This window comes from Panthera onca, chromosome A1 (genome assembly GCF_046562875.1).
Source record: "Panthera onca isolate mPanOnc1 chromosome A1, mPanOnc1 haplotype 2, whole genome shotgun sequence".
NCBI classification, from domain to species: Eukaryota; Metazoa; Chordata; class Mammalia; order Carnivora; family Felidae; genus Panthera; species Panthera onca.
In genome coordinates, this window is record NC_138339.1 from 67174522 (window position 1) to 67197034 (window position 22513).

The 22513-nt window shown below is 36.8% G+C and overlaps 1 protein-coding gene across 11 annotated transcripts in view; it reads right to left on the reverse strand.

Moving 5' to 3' along the window:
• The window catches only part of APC (APC regulator of Wnt signaling pathway), a 148710-nt gene that overhangs the window by 34496 nt on the left and 91701 nt on the right, over positions 1–22513 (reverse strand). For all 11 annotated transcript variants that reach the window (XM_078447440.2, XM_078447451.2, XM_078447447.2 and 8 more), the window contains 2 exons: positions 21966–22079; positions 6360–6443 (listed from right to left, as the gene is read on the reverse strand). In XM_078447440.2, coding sequence (XP_078303566.2) covers positions 6360–6443; positions 21966–22079 — 198 coding nt within the window. The remainder of the gene's footprint in view (positions 1–6359; positions 6444–21965; positions 22080–22513) is intronic.

Genomic DNA, 22513 nt, shown 5'->3' on the forward strand with positions numbered 1-22513 from the left:
TAGTGGAGATTCAGAGTAGGCAGACAGATTTAGGAGTCTGGAACTCAGGGCTAGAAAATGAATTTGAGAGCCAACAGTGTATAGAAGGTAAGTGAAGCTCTAAGCATTAATGAGATGGTCTAAGGGAGAGCTAATACAGACAAAAGAGAAGATTTAAGGAATGCCTATAATTAATGTCCAGATAAAAGAACATGAGCCTATAAAAGCCAAAGAGGTGGGAAAACACCAAAAAACGTTGTCATAGATGCCAAGAGAAGAATATTTCAAGAAACAGGAAGTGTTAAATCATGTAGAAAATGTCAAGATTAAGATTGAAAATACCAATTTAATTAATAATACAGAAGTCGCTGATGATCCATTTGGGAGTAGAGACTAGATTGGTGTATTTTAAGAGTGGATGGTGGGAAGAAAATACAGACTTGGAGTCTAGAAACACCTTTAGAGTGGGGAAGTGGGAAAAGACAATGAGGGAGAGAAGGGGACAGATGAAGGAAGACAGCTGCAGGGAGAGGCAGAATTGAGGAAGGTTCATTTTATATTATGAAGACTTGAGTCTTGACTTGAGGATGTTTAAATGTCAATGCAAAGGTACCACTGAAGAAGAAGATAAATGTGAGAAAAGAAATAAGAGTAAGAAGTCCCCGAAAAGGCAGGAGTTGAAAATCCAAAGCACAAGAAGGAAGGTAGAATGCTTCCTAATAGGAAGGGCAGGCAGTTCTGATTTCTCTAGGAAGGAGGAGGTGGAATTATTAAAGGGAGGGAGATAAGTCATTTCCAAGAGAAGAATGGAGATCCACAGAAACACAGTAGTCCTGAAGGATTACCAGGCCCATTTGATGATGGTGAGGATGATGAATATGATAAAGTTAAAAAAAAGTCTAATGTTTACTATGCACTAATCACTTGGCATCTATTGATTCATTTAATCCTCATACCAGCTCTGTGACATAGGTATTATTATTATCCCCACTATACAGATAAAGAAACTGAGAAACAGATAATATAAGTATCTGGCTTTAGGTCACATACTTAGTAAATGGCAGAGTCAGAGTGGGGATCACAAGTCTGACTCTGGGGCCTAAACTAATATTTAACACTTACTATCTTTATTTTCTTTCCTTTTTCTTCTTTCCTTATTTGTTATTTACTTCCCTTTATTCTTTTACTGATCCTAGGCTACAGGCCTGCCTGCACTCTTTATCACTGTCCAAAGATACTGCTAACACTGAAGGTAAAGAGACTATTGCTGATTCTTATGAAAGAATAATCCTGGGGTGCCTGGATGGCTCAGGGGGTTAAGCATCCCCCTCTTAGTTTCGGCTTAGGTCATAGTCTCACAGTTCGTGGGTTTGAGTCCCACATCAGGCTCCATGATGACATTGTAGAGACTGCTTGGGATTCTCTCTCTCTCCCTCTTCCTCTGCCCTTGCCCTGCTTGTGCTCACTCTCTCTCAAAATAAACAAACTTAAAAAAAAAAAAAAAAAAAAGAACAATCTAACTAGAGATCTCATTTCCAGCATTGCTGGACAACTTCCTCAAAGTTGTCTACGCTAAGGGCTGAAAAAATTAAAAAAAAAATTGTTGAGGTATTTATATACCACAACATACACCCATTTTAGACAATTTTTCTGTAAGCTTACCAAGCATCACCATAATCCAGCTTTAGAACATTCTCACCATTCTAATAAGATTCCTTGTGCTCACTTACAGCCAATCCTCATTCCCATTCATGTCTCTGGCTTACCCACTTTCTGTCTTTATAAATTTGCCTTTTCTAGACATTTTTTATAAATGAAATATATGGGCTTACATGTCTGGTTATTTTACTCAGTATAATGTTTTTGATGTTGATCCATGTTATAGTATGTATCACCAATTTACTCCTTTTTACAGCCAAACAGTACTCCATTGTAAGGATATACACATTGTGTTTATTTATTCACCAGTTGATATACATTTGCACTGTTTCTACTCTGGGGCTATTATGAATAATACTGCTATAAACATTCAAGTTAAAGTCTTTGTGTGGCCACATGTTTTCACTTTCTTGGACGGGTATACCTAGAAGTGGAATTACTGGGTCACATGGTGACTTTATGTTTAATATTTTAAGCAACTTCCAAACTGTTTTCAAGTGGTTATACTATTTTACATTCTCAACAGCAATGTAAGATGGCTTGTATTTATCCACATCCTTGCCAATGTTTATTACCGTCTTTATGATTATAGCCAACCTAATGGGGTAAGGTGGGATATCACTCTAGTTTTCATCTGCACTTCCCTAATGACTAATGATGATAAGCTTATTTTCATGTTTATCAGCCATTCCTGTATATTTTCTGGTGAAATGTCTATTCAAATCTTTTGCCCATTTTAAAATTGAGCTATCTCCCTATTAATGAGTTGTAAAAGTACTTTGCATAGGATTTTAATAAATATTTCTCACTGGCTATCTAGAGATTTTACAACCATGCTAAAATTCTCACAGCTCCTATCTTTTTGATCTCCCCAAACGTATTTGCTTGTCAGTAAATAACCCAACTGAAAAGATAAACAAGAAAGTGGTAGCACTGGCTGTCTCACATATCTTTTTGTAACTTTTGAGATTTGAACCATGTGCAATAATTACATCACTTGAATTATGTACAGCATTTAAACCCTAAATCAGAGTTGTCAGCAGGTAGGACAAAGACAGTGCTGTAAGAAATATGCTTCATTGTAGAGAAATTATTTGACAGAAATCTTCTCTTTCCCTGTATACACGGAATATGAACGAATTTGTGAGTGTCCAAACCCTGGTTTTCTCCATTTTCCAGGTTCTCCCACTTATCTATATTAGCAAAACAACGACAATGGAATAAAAAAACTTCAAAAAGCAAAATTAAAAAAAAGATTTTGGTTCTTTCTTAAATGTGAGATGGCACCTTCCTTTAATGTACATTCACTGAACTAGTAGACTAAATGTAACCACTGTAGGCTATGACTGACATAATCATTTTCATAACAAAAGAAAGCAAGAGAGACTGGATCACAATGGTAGACAGTTGGACCCAAATCCAATGATATGAATAAAAAGTTTTGAACAAATCCAAACAACATGAACAAGTCCCCAACCTGCAATAAACTTATACTAATGCTGAAAAATAAGGATTGCAATTAACAAATGACAATTTTTTAGGGCTTTCCAGAAGCCAGAAAGTTGGAAATTTTGGAAATACAGGGAGGGAATATGCTATAGTGGGAAAATGATAACAAAAAGCTAGTGTAGTAATATTAATAGCAAACAACGAAATTTAAGGTGAAGAGCATTAAATGTAATAAGGAGAGCTGTTTCATACAAATAAAAAATTCAATCAACTAAAAAAACAAATGTGAATATTGATTTCAAAATATAAAAGAACTTGTTAGATGCAGACAAACAGCAATAATCAGAATATAAAAAGACGGAAGAAAAAAATGTAACTTAAGAAGTGAGAAACTTGGCAGTGGAAACTCAAAGCAGAAAATGTCAGAAGAGAAAATATAAAATGCAGTGTTGCTCAATGAAAACAAAAGGCTGCCTCTTTAAAAATAATTTTAAAAATAGAGTGTAATAAGTTTAATCAAGGAAAAAAAAAAGATAAACTACACCGTAAAGTCAAAGAGGTTATAACGACCAGAATACTACCATGTAACAACACTAGTGAAACTGAAAAAGGAGCAGAGACACCATTTTTTTTTCTAGTCTTTAAGAGTCAACACTGCAAAATGGACAACTTATTCCTTATATTATACATATATTATTTGGTTATCATTGGCTTAGGACAGCCAAGTTAAAACTGCTTTTAGGAGTAGGACTTAATTGTACTTGTACTTAAACTGCCTACTTAGCAAACACGTTTCTACATATTTCAAATTCGGATGTACTGCAGCCAAAGTTCCTATGATACTAAGAGTCAGGCATAAAGAAACAGGTCACTAGAAGATTGGAACTTTGGGTCAGACAAGTCTCCAGGGAGGAGGAAGAGGGGGACTGGAAATTGAGGTCAATCATATAGTCACCTATGTAATCAAGCATGTCTACATAATGAAACCCCAATAAAACTGTGGACACTGAAGCTCAGTGGAGCCTCCTGGCTGATGAACATACTGATGTGTGGGGGAATGATGTATCCAGACTCTATGAGAGCACGGAAGCTCTGCATTCTTTATCCTTCACTTTCCCCACATCTTGCCCTGTAAGTCTCCTCATTCGGCTGTTCCTGATCTGAATCCTCTAAAATAAAACTGTAATTGTATGTGTAGTATTTCCAATGAGTTCTGAGTCATTCCAGTGAATTACTGAACCTAGGCAGGTGTGGGAAGCCCCAATTTTGTAGCCAGTTGGGCAGAAGTATGGGTAGCTTGGCATGTGAAGTGGGGTTATTTTTGTGAAGGACTCTACCATTAACCTGTATGTGTTAGGTTAACTCTAGGTAGTTACTGTCAGAAGTGAATTGTACTGGAACATCCCCACTTAGGGTAGAATTTACAGCAAGGTGGGCAAAGTAAAGTGCAGTTTGCTTGGGGATGCCTGACACTTGCAATTGGTGTCTGAAGTGATGGTAGTCTTGGGAATGACTTTACCCTTAAATATGGGGTCTACACTCTGGGTAGTTTCAGAACTGAGTAGAATTATAGGACACCCAGTATGTCAGGAAACAGGTATTAGAACATAGCTGGAAATAATTTTCTTTCAGAAGTTTTAAGAAGTTGGTATTCTACGTCCCAGCTTCTAGTGTTGCTGTTTATGTATCTAAAGACATTTATATTTTTGTTTGTATGTGTGAAGTTGTTTTCCTTTCTCCAGAATGTTTTAGGACTTTCTTTTTATTTCTAGTGAGATGAAATGGCACCATGATGTGCCTGCTGTGGGATTATTTTCATCTGTGGTGTTAGATATTGGAGAGACCATTTTATTTGGAAAACTATGCCCCCCAGTTCTGGGATATTTTAATTTACTTCTGTGATCATTTGCTCCCTCTAGCTCCTCCATTCTCTTTCTGGAACTCCTCTTTATTTGAATATTGAACCCTCCGGGAATGATTCTCTGATTTTCTCATCTTTTCTGTTTTTCATCTCATATCTTTCTGTTCTATTTTCCGGAAAATTTATCTTCTACTCTGAGTTTTCATTTCTGCTACCACAATTTTAATTCCTAAGAACTCTTTCCTGAATTCTTTGAATATTCCTTTTGTGTACCATGGTTTCTTTGCACTATGGATGCATTATCATTTATCTGAGAATATTAATGTTCGTTTTATGTTTTAAAGTGTTCTTCTTTCTGCATAGTCCATCCCTACTTCGGAATGGGCTACCTATGAAAAGGTTAAGTGAAGCTCTATACATGAGGGATAAAGACTGGCAACTACAGCTATTTTTTTGGGTGGTCCAGCTGGGTCGTTTTATTGGGGAATCCTCCAATGTCAGTACATTTAGGTCTGTTTTCTTGGGTTAATCACATTTCTTAAAGAAGTTGCTTCTAGCACCTTGTCTGTATTATAAGCCTGGATTCAGTGAGGGTTTCAGCATTCAGTAGGTAAATTTTCACTCAATTCAGTTTTTAGCATGTAATTTCAGTTACACTGGGCTTACCCCTATCTGAAGATCTTTTCTTCTTTCTAGAATAAGTCCTTCATCTTTTGCTGGGATTAGAAAGAACTCACCCAGCTACTGAGAGTTGAAGACAGGCTCTAGAGGTGCCACCTGCTTCTTAACCATTTTCAACCATCCTCTCACTAAAATTTTAGTCACTTTTTTTAATCTTCACATCCAGAGGTAACTGTTTTGGAACTCCACAGTATAAAATGAGTTGCTTCATGACTTTCTATTGCTGACTTAGGGGTTAATTCACTGCCATATGCTAAAACAGTGCATTTATTTACCTGCTTTTCAGTTCCCCAAATTTTATGATGTTACCTCCCTTGTCTCTGCCTTTTTAATTTCATCCTTTTAGTGTCATTTTAATGAGGATTGTGGAGCAAGCATAAATAACTTTGTATGATGAATTTTAATCATGAATTACATACAAGTTATAGCTTATTTACTAGTTGATAATAGCCAAATTAAGTTAGTTATCTGATTATATGTAATTTGATAACTGAAGTAAGGTATCTGTATTTATGGCTCGATAAATTTTAATTGCATAGGAGTTATTAAAAGATCAACATAGTCAAGGTTTTTGATAATTCATTTAATTTCATGAAAAAAACTTATGAAGTGTCTCCATTCTCTAGAAGAACATCTATATTTCAATGTCACATTAATTATACATATTTTCTTTTCTTAGAATAATTACCTATTTTTGTGTCTGTAAATGAAAAAGAAACAATTTACCAACCTCTGCTTCTGTGGCTTGGGACTGTAAAAGCTGTCGTATACGAAGTATGTCCTTCTCTATTTGTTGAATTCTGGTTACTCTTCGCTAAAATAAAAAAGTGACCAAATTAGATCTAATTTTATTAAAAACATTAGTGTAAATAGTCATACTATGGCTATCATTTAGTAGCTCAGGGATATGCTACATCATTCTTCCATAAGAAGTTAGATAATGTGTACATAGTCACACACTGATGACATATGGGGCAGTTCAATTTTTTAATACATCTAACTTTACATGATAGATTTATTTAGGAAAATTGTACACATAAAGTCATGTATCAAATTGCATGGCACATGTGGTATAAAAATTCATATTTAAGTCATTCTCAAAAAATAGTCCAAAGACAAAATTACACCTGAGTTTGATCTTTATATTTATCCAGATGCTAGTATAATGTAACAGATTTCAAGAAAGCATGGTGTATGTGTTAAGGGAAAGAACATCTGATTTGTTTTTATAAATATTAGGGTTTAAACAGTAGGACTAACCTTTCCCAGAGTTATTCCTATTATAAGTCAGATGTACCTTTCAGATATAGTTTTCCCAAATACCCTCTGCAGCTAAACATTATTTTTATTCCCAACACTAGGATCACAATGTTAGAAGCTTTGTGCTTCCCCATTATCTTAAGACCAGTAAATGAACACAAAGAATTTACTATAGATCAAACGACATGGAATTGAAACAATGTGGGAAAAGTGCTTTTTACAAAAAGCTAAATTTTGCTTTAATTTTTATGAACACAAGTGGAAGCGAGAAAAACCAAATCACTTGTATATGAAAACCTTGCAAAGTGAAATGATTTTTAATTACCTTCATGACAACAAACACATAGGTTTTAGAAAAAAGTACTGCCCAGCACCCGCTTGGCTGTGCCGAGCTGCAGCCTGACCCACTGAAGAAACTGCTGCCGGTGCCATCTCAAACCAGCCAGCCCCACCAAAGGCTGGCTAGCGAGCCCATCCCTTTTTTCCAACTTACAGCAGGTCTCCAGGATAGCTGCTTATGCCCACAGTGCACCTTCTCAGATCTGAGTGGACGCAAAAGAGTTGCTGATTGCACGGTCTGGGATCCCATGAGGAGAGGGATCCTTGGACAGCTCTTCATCTCCTCTCTTCAACCGTCTCCACTCTGCCTCTCCTGGCCCCCAGACTCACTGTGGCTCACACAGTATCCTAACCTGCTACTAATCACAGGGAAGAGTGTGGAGAAGAGTGAGGGTAGAAGTGAGGGTGGAAGTGAGGCTGGAGCAAGGGAGGGTAGAACCATTTGGGATTGGCATTCGAAGCCCTGGCCAGGGCTGGGGTGAGGGTCAAAAGATTAGGGCCTAGTATGTCTTCACTGTCACTGGGAAGGTGGAGGTACCACCGTGAGGGTGATCCCTAGGGGCCTATGGGAGTCCCCTTCCCATTCTTTCTCTTGGCATCACTCCTGTCCCCCTCTCCCTGACTTGGTGCTCACATGTACCTCACTAGGGATTGAGACCAGGGTCTGGATGAGCTTGAGTTTGAATGAACTGAGTTTGTATTTCTAGCACCCTGGGTTTTTACATGTTCAGGCTTTTGTTTTGGTTTGTCACCCTTGATAAGGAAAGTGTATTAAAAAAAAAAAAAGAAAGAAACAAGTACTATCAATGTTGTATCATCTTCTGAAATAATTCTATAGTGACATCCTAATATTGAGGCATGAAAAATTACGGGTAATTATTTTAATGGGCGAAAAATGTGTTAGAAGCTAGATGGAGTCATTTCTAAACTTTTTTTTTTGTGTGTGTGCCCTATCAGTAAAAGATTCCTGAGCATGCATATCCCAACAGATAAATAATAAAAGTACTAAAATAGCTTTAGCTATCTATACTATAAAACTTACACTGATCTATTTAGTTTTATTTAAATACAGTATCCTTATGATTTTACTACACAGTAAAAACATTTATTGCCGCTATTATTTAATGTTATGATAAATAACCACAGAAAAACTCAAAATTGTGCTCACCAAACAAAAAAACCCTCCCAAAACCAAATCCTTCCTTCCCTCCCTCTCCTCCTTTCCCTCATAAAACTATAAGTATGCTCATACTCTATTGTAATTGTGAAAACAGTGAACTTAAGGTAAATAAATTTCTCTAACAAACCCTTCCTTATCTAATTTATATCATGAAAACATGGTGAAGGAAGGAAAAATGCCTATATTTTCAGTAGCTCTATAAAGATACCGCAGATATCAGTGGTTACCTCTACAACCATATGATAAACAATTTCTGGCTTTACATGAAAACAACAAAACTATACACAATCAGCTTCAGAATACTGGTTTTCCTCTTTATGTAACAAGCTCCCTGCCACCAATAAAATATTTTTTAAAAATTTTCATTAAGTTTTTAATTTTAGTCCCAGTAAACATACAGTGCTACATTAATTTCAGGTATAAAGTGATTCAACAATTCTACACACTGTTCAGTGCTCATCATGTTAAGTACAGTCCTTAATCCCAGTCATCTATTTCACCTGTCTCCCTACCCACCTCCCCTCTGGTAACCATCAGTTTGTTCTCTATAGTTAAGAGTCTGTTTCTTGGTTTGCTTCTCTATTTCTGCCCCCCACTTCATTAATTTGTTTTTCAAATTCCACATATGAGTGAAATCATATGGTATCTGTCTTTCCCTGACTTAGCATATTCTAGCTCCATCCATGTCATTACAAATGGAAAGATTTCATTCTTTTTTATGGCTGAATAATATTCCACTGCATATACACACCACTCTTCCTTATCCATTCATCAGTCAATGGACACTTGGTCTGTCTCCATAATTTGACTATTATAAATAATGCCACAACAAACACAGGGGTGCAGAGATCCTTTTGAATTAATGGTTTTGTATTCTTTGGGTAAATACTCAGTAGTGCAATTATTGGATTATATGGTAGTTCTATTTTTAACTTTTTGAGGAACCTTCATACTGTCTTCGACAGTGGCTGCACCAGTTTGCATTCCCAGCAGCAGGGCATGAGTACTCCTTTTTCTCCACATCCTCACCAACAGTCCAGAGTCAGACGCTTAACTGATGGAGCCACTCAGGTGCCCCTTCTGTTCATTTTTTCATTGGATTTATTGTTTGGCTTTGGGTGTTGAGTTGTATAAGTTCTTTATATATTTGGATACTAACCCTTTATCATATGTCATTTGCAAATAATATTTTCCCATTTAGTCAGTTGTCTTCGTTTGTCGATTGTTTCCTTCATTATTAAGAAGCTTTTTATTTTGATGTGGTCCTAAGTGTACTTTTGCTTTTGGTTTCCTTGCCTCAGGGGACCTACCTAGAAAAAGTTGCTATGGTTGATGACAGAGAAATTACTGCCTGCATTCCTTTCTAGGATTTTTATGGTTTCAGGTCTCACGTATAGGTCTTTCATCCATTTTGATTTTATTTTTGTGGATGGTGTAAGAAAGTGGTCCCGTTTCATTCTTTTGTATGTTGTTGTCCAGTTTTCCCAACACTATTTGTTGAACAGACTGTCTTTTGTCTGTTGCATATTCTTTCCTGCTTTGTTGAAGACTAATTCACCATGTAACTGTGGATTCATTTCGGGCTTTTCTATTCTGTTCCACTGATCTATGTAGTTATTTTTGTGCCAGCACCATACTATTTTGATTACTACATTTTTGTAATATAACTTGGAAGTCGAAATTGTGATGCCTCCAGCTTTGCTCTTTTTCAAGATTGTTTTGGCTATTTGTGTTCTTCTGTGGTTCCATACACATTTTAGGATTATGTGTTCTAGTTCTGTAAACAATGCTATTGATATTTGGACAGGAATTGCGTCAAATCTGTAGATTGCTTTGGTATGGATATTTTAACAACATTTGTTCTTCCAACCCATGAGCGTGGAATGTCTTTCTATTTTTGTGACATCTTTCATTTCTTTCATCAGTGTTTTATAGTTTTCAGAGTACAGGTCTTTCACCTCCATGGTTAAGTTTATTCCTAGATATTTTATTATTTTTGGTGCAGTTATAAATGGGATTGTTTTCTTAATTTCTCTTTCTGTGGTTTATTATTAGTGTATAAAAATGCTATGGATTTCTATACAGTGATTTTGTATCCTGGGACATTACTGCATTCCTTTATCAATTCTAGTAGGTTTTTTTTGGTGGAGCCTTTAGGGTTTTCAATATAGTATCACGTCATATGCAAATAGTGAAAGTTTTACTTCTTTCTTACCAATCCGGATGCCTTTTATTCCTTTTTCTTGTCTGAATGCTGTGGCTAGGACTTCCAGTATTATGTTGAATACAAGTGAGAGTGGACATCCATGTCTTGTTCTTGACTTTAAGGGAAAATCTCTCAGTTTTTCCCCAATGAGGATGATGTTAGCTCTGGGTTTTTCACATATGGTCTTTGTTATGTTGAAGTATGTTCCCTCTAAATCTACTTTGTGGAGGGTTTTTATCATGAATGGATGTTTTATTATGTCAAATGCTTTTTCTGTGTCTACTGAAATGATCACATGTCTTTAATCCTTTCTCTTATTGATGCAATGTATCATGTTGATTGACTTGTGAATATTGAGGAATCCTTGCATCCTGGAAATAAATCCCACTTGGTGGTGAATTTTTTTTTTTAATGTATTGTTGGATCTGGTTTGCTAATATTATGTGAGGAATTCTGCATCTATGTTCATCAGAGATATTGGCCTGTAGTTTTTTTTTCTAGTGTCTTTGTTTTTTTGGAGCAAGGTAATGCATGTCTTGTAGAATGAATTTAGAAGTTTTCCTTCCTTTTCTATTTTTTTGGAGTAGTTTGAGAAGAACAGGTATTAACTCTTCTTTAAATGCTTGGTAGAATTCTGCAGTGAAGCCATCTGGTCTGGGCTTTTGTTTGCTGGCAATTTTTTGATTTTATTTCTGGTAATTGGTCTTTTCCAATTTTCCATTTTTTCCTATTCAATTTTGGAAAGTTACAGGTTTCTAGGAATTTATACATTTCTTCTAAGTTGCCCAATTTTTTGGCATATGATTTTTCAAAATATTCCCGTATAATCCTTTGTATTTTTGGTCAGTTATTTCTCCTCTTTCATTTCTGATTTTGAGACCTCTCTCTCTCTCTTTTTGATGAGTCTGGCTAACGGCTTATCAATTTTGTTGATCTTTTCAAGGAACCAGCTTCTGCTTTCGTTGACCTATTCTACTATTTTTTTTTAAGCTTCTACTTCATTTATTTCTGCTCTAATCTTTATTATTTATTTCTTTGGATTTTTTTTTATGTTGTTGTTCTTCTTTTTAGCTCCTTTAGGTGTAATGTTAGGTTGTTTACTTGAGATCTGTTGTCCTTCCTGACGTAGGCCTGTATTGCTATAAAGTTCCCTTTTAGAATAGAATTCAAAAATATTGGGGACCACCGTGTTTTCATTTTCATTTGTCTCCATGTATTTTCCGATTTCCTCTTTGACTTCTTGGTTGACTTCATTCATTACTTAGTAGCATGTTATTTAGCTTCCGGGTATTTGTTGTATTTCCAGATTTTTTCTTGTGGTTTATTTCTAATTTCACAGTGTTGTGGTCACAAAAGATGCATGGATTGCCTTTGATCTTTCTGAATTTGTTGAGACTTGTTTTGTGGCCTAATATGTGATCTATTCTGGAAAATGTTCCATGTGCCCTTGAAAAAAATGTATATTTTGCTGTTTTAAGATGCAATATTTTGCATGTATCTGTTAAATCCACCTGGTCCAGTGTGTCATTCAAAGCCACTGTTTCATTTTGATTTTGTTTGGATGATCTTAAGTGGGGTGTTAAAGTCCTCTACCATTATTGTATTACTCTCTATTATTTCCTCATGTTTGTTACTAACTGCTTTAAATATTTGGGTGTTCCCATGTTGGATACATAAATATTTACAACTGTTAGATCTCCTTGCATTGTCCCCTTAATGATCATATGGTGCCCTTCTTTGGCTCTTGTTATAGTCTTTGTTTAAAAGTCTATTTTGTCAGATATAAATATTGCTACCTTGGCTTTCTTTTCACACCCATATGCATGATAAATGCTTTTCCATCCCTTCACTTTCAATCTGCATGTGCCTTTAGGTCTGAAATGAGTCTCTTGTAGGCAGCATATAGAGTCTTGTTTTATTTACTCATTCCATCACCTTATGTCTTTTGATTGGAGTGGTTAGTTCATTTACATTCAAAGTAATTATTGATAGTATATATTTATTGCCATTTTGTTACTTCTTTTATGGTTGTTTTTGTAGTTTTTCCCCATTTGTTTCTTCTCTTGCTCTTTTTTCTCAAGATTAGTTGGCTTTCTTTAGTGATATAGTTGGATTCCTCTATTTCTTGCATATTTATTACTTGTTTTTGATTTGTAGTTACCATTCAGCTTGTATGTAACATCTTCTGTTTGTTTGGGAAGACCTTTATCTCTCCTTCTATTCTAAATGACAGACTTGCTGGATAAAGGATTCTCGGCTGCATATTTTTTCTGTTCATCACATTGAAGATCTCGTGCCAATCCTTTCTGGCCTGCCAAGTTTCAAAAGAGAGATCAGTCACGAGTCTTATAGGTCTCCCTTTATAAGTCAGGGCACGTTTATCCCTTGCTGCTTTCAGAATTTTCTCTTTATCCTTGTATTTTGCCAGTTTCACTATGATATGTCGTGCAGAAGATCGATTCAAGTTACGTCTGAAGGGAGTTCTCTGTGCCTCTTGGATTTCAATGCCTTTTTCCTTCCCCAGTTCAGGGAAGTTCTCAGCTATTATTTCTTCAAGTACACTTTCAGTACCTTTCCCTCTCTCTTCCTCCTCTGGGATACCAATTATGCGTATATTATTTCTTTTCAGTGTATCACTTAGTTCTCTAATTTTCCCCTCATACTCCTGGATTTTTTTATCTTTTTCTCAGCTTCCTCTTTTTCCATAACTTTATCTTCTAGTTCACCTATTCTCTCCTCTGCCTCTTCAATCCGAGCCGTCATCATTTCCATTTTATTTTGCATTTCGTTTAAAGCGTTTTTCAGCTCCTCCCGACTGTTCCTTAGTCCCTTGATCTCTGTAGCAAGAACTTCTCTGCTGTCCTCTATACTGTTTTCAAGCCCAGCGATTAATTTTATGACTATTACTCTAAATTCACTTTCTGTTATATTATTTAAATCCTTTTTGATCAGTTCATTGGCTGTTGTTATTTCCTGGAGATTCTTTTGAGGGGAATTCTTCCGTTTGGTCATTTTGGATAGTCCCTGGAGTGGTGGGGACCTGCAGGGCACTTCCCCTGTGCCTGGTGTATAACTGGAGTTGGTGGGCGGAGCCGGTCAGCCCTGATGTCTGCCCCCAGCCCACCGCTGGGGCCACAGTCAGACTGGTGTCTTCCCCTCTCCTAGGGGTGGGGTTCACTGTGGGGTGGCGTGGCCCGTCTGGGCTACTTGCACACTGCCAGGCTTGTGGTGCTGGGGATCTGGCATATTAGCTGGGGTGGGTAGGCAAGGTGCACGGGGGCAGGAGGGGCAGGCTTAGCTCGCTTCTCCTTAGGTGATCCACTTCAGGAGGGGCCCTGTGGCAGTGGGAGGGAGTCAGACCCGCTGCCGGAGGGTTGGCTCCGCAGAAGCACAGCGTTGGGTGTTTGTGCAGAGCAAGCAAGTTCCCTGGCAGGAACTGGTTCCCTTTGGGATTTTGGCTGGGGGATGGGCGAGGGAGATGGCACTGGCGAGCGCCTTTGTACCCCAACAAACTGAGCTCTGTCGTCTGGGGGCTCAGCAACTCTCCCTCCCTTTGTCCTCCAGCCTTCCCGCTCTCCGAGCAGAGCTGTTAACTTATAACCTTCCAGATGTTAAGTCCCGCTTGCTGTCCGAACACACTCCGTCTGGCCCCTCCGCTTTTGCAAGCCAGACCTGGGGGCTCAGCTTGGCCGGCAGGCTGCCCCTCTGCCCCGGCTCCCTCCCACCAGTCCGTGCAGCACGCACCGCCTCTCCGCCCTTCCTACCCTCTTCCGTGGGCCTCTCATCTGCGCTTGGCTCCGGAGACTCCATACTGCTAGTCTTCTGGTGGTTTTCTGGGTTAGTTAGGCAGGTGTAGGTGGAATCTAAGTGATCAGCAGGATGCGCGGTGAGCCCAGCATCCTCCTAAGCCGCCAACTTCCCTCCTTCTGTAACATCTTCTGTATACAGCAGTCTATATTAGAATGATGGTCACTTAAGTTTGAACCCACTCCTTTCCTTTCTTCATTTTAGGTAGATGGTATCATACTTTACATGCTTTCATTTAGTGAGTCCCTTGACTGATTTTTATAGATATACTTATTTCTTTACTACTTCTGTGCTTCCTACTTTCCTTACTCTTGCTTATGGTCTTTCCTTTCCACTTGAAGAGTCTCCTTTAACTTTTCTTGTAGGGCTTGTTTAGTGGTCATGAATTCCTTTTTGTTTGGGAAACTCTTTATTTCTCCTATTCTGAATGATAGCCTTGCTAGCTACCTGAATGATAGCCTCTTTATCACTACCTTTTGCCATCTTAATTACTATGTGTCTTGGTGTAGACCTTCTTGGACTGATTTTGTTGGGGAATCTCTATGCCTCCTGGATTTGGATTTCTGTTTCCTTCCCCAGATTCAGTAAGTTTTCAGTTATTATTTCTTCAAATAATTTTTTTTGCCTCCTTTTCTCCTTATGGGATCCCTATAATGAGAATATTATTATTTTTGATGATGTTGCTGAGTTCCCTAAGCTTATTCTCATTTTGCATAATATTTTTTTTCTCTCATGTGCTCAGCTTGGTCACTTCCCATTACTCTGTCCTCCAAGTTGCTTATTTGTTCTTGTGCTTCTACTACTTATTCCCTCTAGTGTATTTTTAACTTCATTTATTGTGTTCTCTGATTGGGTCTTTCATATCTCATTAAGGGTCTCACTGATGTCCCCCACTCTTTTCTCAAGTCTAGTGAGTGTATTAATGATTGGTTCTTCGAATTCTCAGGCATATTGCATATCTCCGTTTTACTTAGGTCTCTTGTTGTGATTTTGTCCTTTTGTTTCATTTTGGACATAGTCCTCGGTCTCATTTTGTCCTACTCTCTATGTCTGCTTCTGTATGTTAGGAAAGACAGCTACATCTTCTGCATTTGAAAGTAATGGCCTTATGAAGAAGAGGTCCAGTAGTGCCCTGCTGTGCAGTGTCCCTAATTCACCAGAACCTGATGCTTCAGGGGTGTCTCCTATGTGTGATGCATGTGCTCTGCTGTTGCAGCTGAGATGCTTTTCTCGTCCAGTGCAGTCATCTGCAATGGCTGTCTTTGTCTTGTTGTGGGCAGAATCTGGTTCCTGTGGTATTAGTGGACTAGTCTGGGTATGCCTTAGGCTTGGGTTGAGTCAGACCAGATGTGTGCTAGAGATACAGTAGCACCAAACTGCTGGGTGTTTTCCCTGTGTTGTCCTGAGAAGGTTCTGTTGGTGGGCAGGACCTGTAGTCAGAGCACTTGTCTGCCTCCGGTCCACTTCTGGGGCCTCCTTTGACTGGTATGTGTGGTTATCTTCCCCTTTTTCCAGGGTAGGAGTCACTATGGAGTGGTGCTTGCCACCATAGGAACTGCCTGCACACTGCCAAGTCCGTGGCACTGCCTTGCATGGGCTGTTGCCAAGACAGTATTGGAGAGGGCAGATCTCCTAAAGCACAGAGTTGGGGGGCAGTGCCCAGAGTGAAGCTGCCTGAGGGGCTCCATAGATGCAAAGCCCAGGGGTGGGGGGGTCCACCAGTAAAATCTTAAATTAAAAATTTTAATATTTAGAAGATGATAGTAGGAGATTGTAACTAGTATCTCTCTTGATTTCTGTATTGTCAATATGTCAGTAAATCTTGAAGTCAGTCTATGTCTTGATATCCACCGAGATAAAGGATTCCTTTCCTTCCTTCCTTCCTTCCTTCCTTCCTTCCTTCCTTCCTTCCTTCCTTCCTAATTTTATTTATTTTGAGGGAGAAAGAGAGAGCAGGAACAGAGGATGGGCAGAATGAGAGGGGGAGAGAGAGATAATTCCAAGCAGGCTCTGTGTTATCAGTGCAGAGCCCAATAGGCGGTTCAAACTCACAAACTATGAGATCATGACCTGAGCTGAGATCAAGCGTCAGATGTTTAACTGAGCCACCCAAGTGACCCATGAAGTAGGGGATTTCTAGTAATACAACCCCTGTGCTTCTGTTTCTGAAAATGAAAATGGAAGAAGCCAGTAGTATTTCTTTCTTTTTTTGTATGATACCCTCGAATATTTATGAAATTATGCTTACTAACAAGTACTTAACAATTCAAGGGAAGGTAGTTAGTATGACTTTTGAAAAACTGATTCTAAAAAATTATAACAGTAATAGAGTTCAAAACAGATTCAGGATAATTCTCAACAAATGAGTAATAGCAGGTAAATTCCTTAACTTGAGAAAGGGTAACTATCAAAAACTTTTGAGTACACAGTATCACTGCTTCTTATTCAAAGACGTACTAGAGTTCTTATGCAATATAAAGAGAAAAAAAACTGCAAAGGACACACAAAATTACCATTATTTTGCAAACAATGTGACAGTTCATATGGAAAATGCAAGAAAAATGTAAGAAAGTCTTAAACTACTGAGACAATTTAATGAAAGAGTTCAAGAAGGTTGCTGGATAATTAAATTCCAGTCATAACAGTAACAAAAACTACATAATATCTAGGAATAAATTTTAAAAATGTATAAAACTTTTATAGAGAACACTACAAAACTTTATAACAAAAATAACACCTAAATGAATGGAGATATAAAATTAATAACACCTAATACATACTGCTTAGTGTTTAGCATGTGCCAGACTTTAAGTGCTCTTACATGTATTAACTCATTTAATTCTCACATTTCAGTTTTGCATTATACTTTATCAATGAGAAAACCGAGGCAGAGAATTTACCCAAAATCAGTGCAGGTAGGTAGCAGGTCTGGGATTAGAACCCAGGAGGTCTGGCTCCAGAGTCCATCCTTTTAACCAAGAACCAATCTTTGTATTGTAAAGATATGAATTCTCCTCAAATTAATTCATAAATTCAATGTGACTATAATAAAAAATGCACTAGGCATTTTTTCTTTGAATTAGACAACAAGCTGATACGAAATTTCGATGGAAGTGTAGTAAGACAGAATATAACCACATTTTTACAAAAATAGGACAACTCACTCTACCAGGTACCAAGATTTATAAAACTACAGCAAATAAAACAAATGTGGTATGAGTGCAGGCACAGAGAAATTAAAATAGATCAGTGGAACAGAATCTAGAAATATCCAGCAAATACAAACTTACCACATGCCAGAGATGGAATTCATTAGCAATCAATGGGGAACAGTGGAATATCAAATAAATAGGTAATTTTGTTAAAAACATAAATATGCATGTATGTATATGTATCTGTATATATATTATATATAACTGATCATATAATATTAATAAAAACCAACATATTATTTAATATGTAAGTTATATATTGAATAATTACACACACATACATATAAAATCATATATACTTGTATTTATGTAAAATTAGATCCCAACCTCTAAAACATACATGATTATATTTTGGAGATGAATTAAAGACCTAATTGCAAAAATAAAACATTAGAACTATTAGAAATAATATGAAAGTAACTTTATGACTCCAGGATAGGAAAAGATGTACAAATAATTCACAGAAAGCACAAATATGGCAATATATAATTAATTAGCTCTATAACAAAAACTAAGTTTTGTTATCACAAATCTAAAACAGGTAATGGATTTTGCAGGGAGGAGATGTGGTGTATATTATCTGTAATAGATTGGTATCAAGAGGATATTAATACATCTCTCAAATATTTAAGAGTAAGACATTTAACATAATGGAAAATGGGAAAAAGATGAACAAGTAGCAGAAAGAAAGTCCACAGTCTAATAAATATATGAAAAGATATTCAACTTCAGTAGTATTCAAGAAAATATAAATTAAATAACAAGCTGATGTTTCATTGCCCACTGACTATTATAAAGCGTGACTCACAGAGACCTCTAGTAGTAGAAATGTAAATTGATAAAATCATTTTGAGTGCAATTTGGCAAACACTAGTTCAAAACACTCATATGTTATGGCCGGCAATATGTTAGCCTGTTGTGAATTAAGCCTGTTAGCCATCTTGTGAATTAAGTTTTACTGAAGCACAGCCATGCCTATTTGCTTACATACTAACATCTGTGAGTTGAGAAGCTGTGACAGAGATCATATGGCCCACAAAGAATGAGATATTTTTTTTATGACCCTTTAAGAAAAAGTTTGCTGTTAACCAAGAGAAACTCTTGCACAACTCTTACAAGATATGAATAAGTATGTTTACCAGAGCTGTTTAAACAGTGAAAAATTACAACCTAAATGGCCATCAACCAGGAAACATACAAACTATATTAGCCACACAATTACAAAAAAATTATGGTAAAATGGAAGTGTGAGGAACTTTCAGCCTACCAATCTCCAGTCCCTAGAAGTTAGCTCCATTAACAACTTGATGTACATTCCCCAGCCTTTGTGTACATGTGTATAGGAGAGTAGGGACCACCACCAGTAGGTGGTAGGCACCATTAGCTGCCCAAATATGTAGTAAACAAATAAAAAGCAAAATAAATAACCAAACTGTTAACAGAGATAGTTGGAAACTGACAATCTCACAGTCATGAGCAAGAATGGATTTTATTTTGAATTTCCCTAAACTGCTTACCAGTCATTTGTATGTTTTTACTAATCACTTGCATTTTCTTTTCTTTTTTTTTTTTTTTTAATTTTTTTTTTTTATTTATTTTTGAGAAAGAGAGAGACAGAACATGAATGGGGATGGGTCAGAGAGAGAGGGAGACACAAACTCTGAAACAGGCTCCAGGCTCTGAGCTGTCAGCACGGAGCCCGACGCGGGGCTCGAACCCATGGACCGTGAGATCATGACCTGAGCCGAAGTCGGACGCTCAACCGACTGAGCCACCCAGGCGCCCCTGCATTTTCTTTTCAATAAAATGATTATATCCTTTACCCATTAAAAAAAAAAACAGATGTCTTTTTTTTCCTTAGTTTGTAGGAATTCTTGCATTATAGGGATAGTGACTTTTTTCCCTTTTATGTGTTAAAAATATTTTGCCTTAGTTTATCTTCTGCAGAATATTTTAAAATTTTATGAAAAATTACATTTGTTGTCCTGTATTTTCTTCCATTAGTTTTAGGTTTATTTTTCACACTAAGATATTCAATCCATTTGTAATTTTTTTTCTTTTTTTTAAATTTTATTTATTTTTGAGAGAGACAGAGAGAAAGAGACAGAGCATAAGCAGGGAAGGGACAGAGAGAGAAGACAGAATCCAAAGCAGGCTCCAGACTCCCGAGCTCTCAGCACAGAGTCCGATATGGGGCTTAAACCCACGAGCCGTGAGACCATGACCTCAGCCGAAGTCAGATGCTTAACCGAATGAGCCACCCAGGCACTCCCATTTGTAATTTTTCGTATACAAGGTTTGAATTAGGGATCTAATTTAATTTCTCTTCTCCCAAATAAGTTGCTAGCTGTACCTATGTATTTACTGGGCTATTTACCATTTCCCCCCAAATTTATGTATTTTTATCTTATTTATTTTTTAATTTACATCCAAGTTAGTTAGCATATTGTGCAATGATGATTTTAGGAGTAGATTCCAGTGATTCATCCCCTATGTAGAATACCCAGTGCTCATCCCAACAAGTGTCTTCCTTAATGCCCCTTAGCAATTTAGCCCATCCCCCCACCCACAACCCTTCAAGCAACCCTCAGCTGTTCTCTGTATTTAAGAGTCTTTTATGTTTTGTCCCCCTCCTTGTTTTGTATTATTTTTGCTTCCCTTCCCCTATGTTCATCTGTTTTGTATCTTAAATTCCACATGAGTTAAGTGATAGGATATTTGTCTTTCTCTGACTAATTTCATTTAGCATAATACCCTCTAGTTTCATCCATGTAACTGCAAACCCAAAATTTATGTATTTTTAAGGTACCCGATAAATTCTGAATTTTAATACAATGAAACTTATCAGTTTTTTCTTTTACAAATAGTATTCTATATCTTGCTTAAGAAATCCTTTTTTACCCCAATATTAGAAAGATATTCATATATATTTTCTACTGAAAGGCTTATTTTTAAAGTTTTACTTTTAAAAAAAAAATTTTTTTTTAATGTTTATTTATTTTTGAGAGAGAGAGAGAGAGAGGCAGAGCATGAACAGGGGAGGAACAGAGATAGGGAGACACAGAATCAGAAGCAAGCTCCAGGCTCTGGGCTGTCAGCACTGAGCCTGATGTAGGGCTCGAACTCACAAACTGTGAGATCATGACCTGAGTCGAAGTCGGACACTTAACTGACTGAGCCACCCAGGAGCCCCTTAAAGTTTTACTTTTGGCATTTAAGATGTTAATTTGAACAGACAGGGGAGGTAGTGAGAGGAAATTAACAAACGTTATTAAATGCATGTATCATAAGTAATATAGATATATTAGTTGAGCCTCTAGCCTCATTGTGAAAATAACAGGTATGGACTACAAAATGTATCATGGTACTGGGGCTTAAGTATCTCCTTAGTCTACCACCATACTCTAGCATAAAGCAAATATACATTGTGTTTAGGAAACTACCATATAAAAGATAAAAACTACAGTTTGGGGATGTAAAATGTCTTGTATTAGTGATTTTAAAACCATAAACTTCTTGGAATAAAAAATGTATTTATACCATACATATAAATGTAGGCCCTCCCTTTTATTAACTATTCCCTTAAATAAAATCTTTAAAATAATGTTTTCCTCCCAGTTTGTTGTAAAAGTTTTCCTTTTTTTGTTTTTCTTTCTTAATGCCCATACTTGCTTTGAAACAGACAAGGCAAATGGTAAGGCCTTGTCAGGGCTTAAAACATTAGCGAGTAATACACTTGTGTAAATACAAAGTGCTAAATTCAATAATGTATGAAAATGCTTGACAAATAGCAAAGCTATTTAATATTCTTTTCTTGACATCAACTGAGGTAGAAATATGGGAACGTTCTCCATCCAACTCATTTCACCTCTCCCTGTGTCCTCTTTCTATATTTCCTTCCTACTTTCTTTAAGTGAGGTCTTCCCTTTTTTTGTGTACAACTTAAAGAGCAGTGAAATATTCTGAATGTCATTACACATACTTAGATTACAAGAAGCAAAAATCTCAAAGGAGATTTTTGAAGAAGAAGTGAAGTTAACTATCAGCTACCAGGTGACCAGCATCTAACACTTTTTCTCTCTTACTATTCCAAGGCACAGCAGAACAGAATCAGGGAAATGAAATACGGTAGAGGCAGAATCACGTGAACATTGGTTATGATGCGCAGCAGCCATAATAAATTATTATTCTGAAACAGTGCCTAAGTGAAGGTAGACTTATAAATATCTTTAATAATAAAATTTAATCAATGTTAACAGAGCTATAATTCATCACATTCTTAATAGCTCTTCTCTAGCCTGTGCTGTTTTATAATTTAATAAGTTAAGTTACCTGTGCTCTTTTCTCCATATCCTGGCAAGTACCTAGTTGTTCTTCCATTGCAACTCTGATTTGCCTTGCTTCATATTCCAATTGTCTTCTGGTCATATCTGTTTGTAAGGAAAACTAAAACCACAAATTAAATTGAAATGCTAATATCTCATAAGTTTATCAGTAAAAACAAAAAAGCATATTAATGCCTAAAAAAAAAAATGAATATCAAATATGTAAGTTACTACATGTAACAAGATTATTTTGTTCTTCCAGGAGTCCTAAAATTTGATTATAGGTGCTGGGCTCAGTCTGGGTCCCTGATGTGAAATACTGAGTTTAAAACTTTTACTGCCCTGTAGCCACAAATGGCTTTACTTAAATTGTACTGATTCATTTAAAATATATAACTGGTCCAGTTAGGGTAAGCCCATCTTCAGTTCCCATATTATCCTCTGCACTGAGGGGGTACTACTTTAATTACTAAAAACTAGCATATTAATGTGGACAACATAGAAAAATCAAGAAACCATCCATCATCCTTAAGTTTGTATCTCAATTTAAGGATT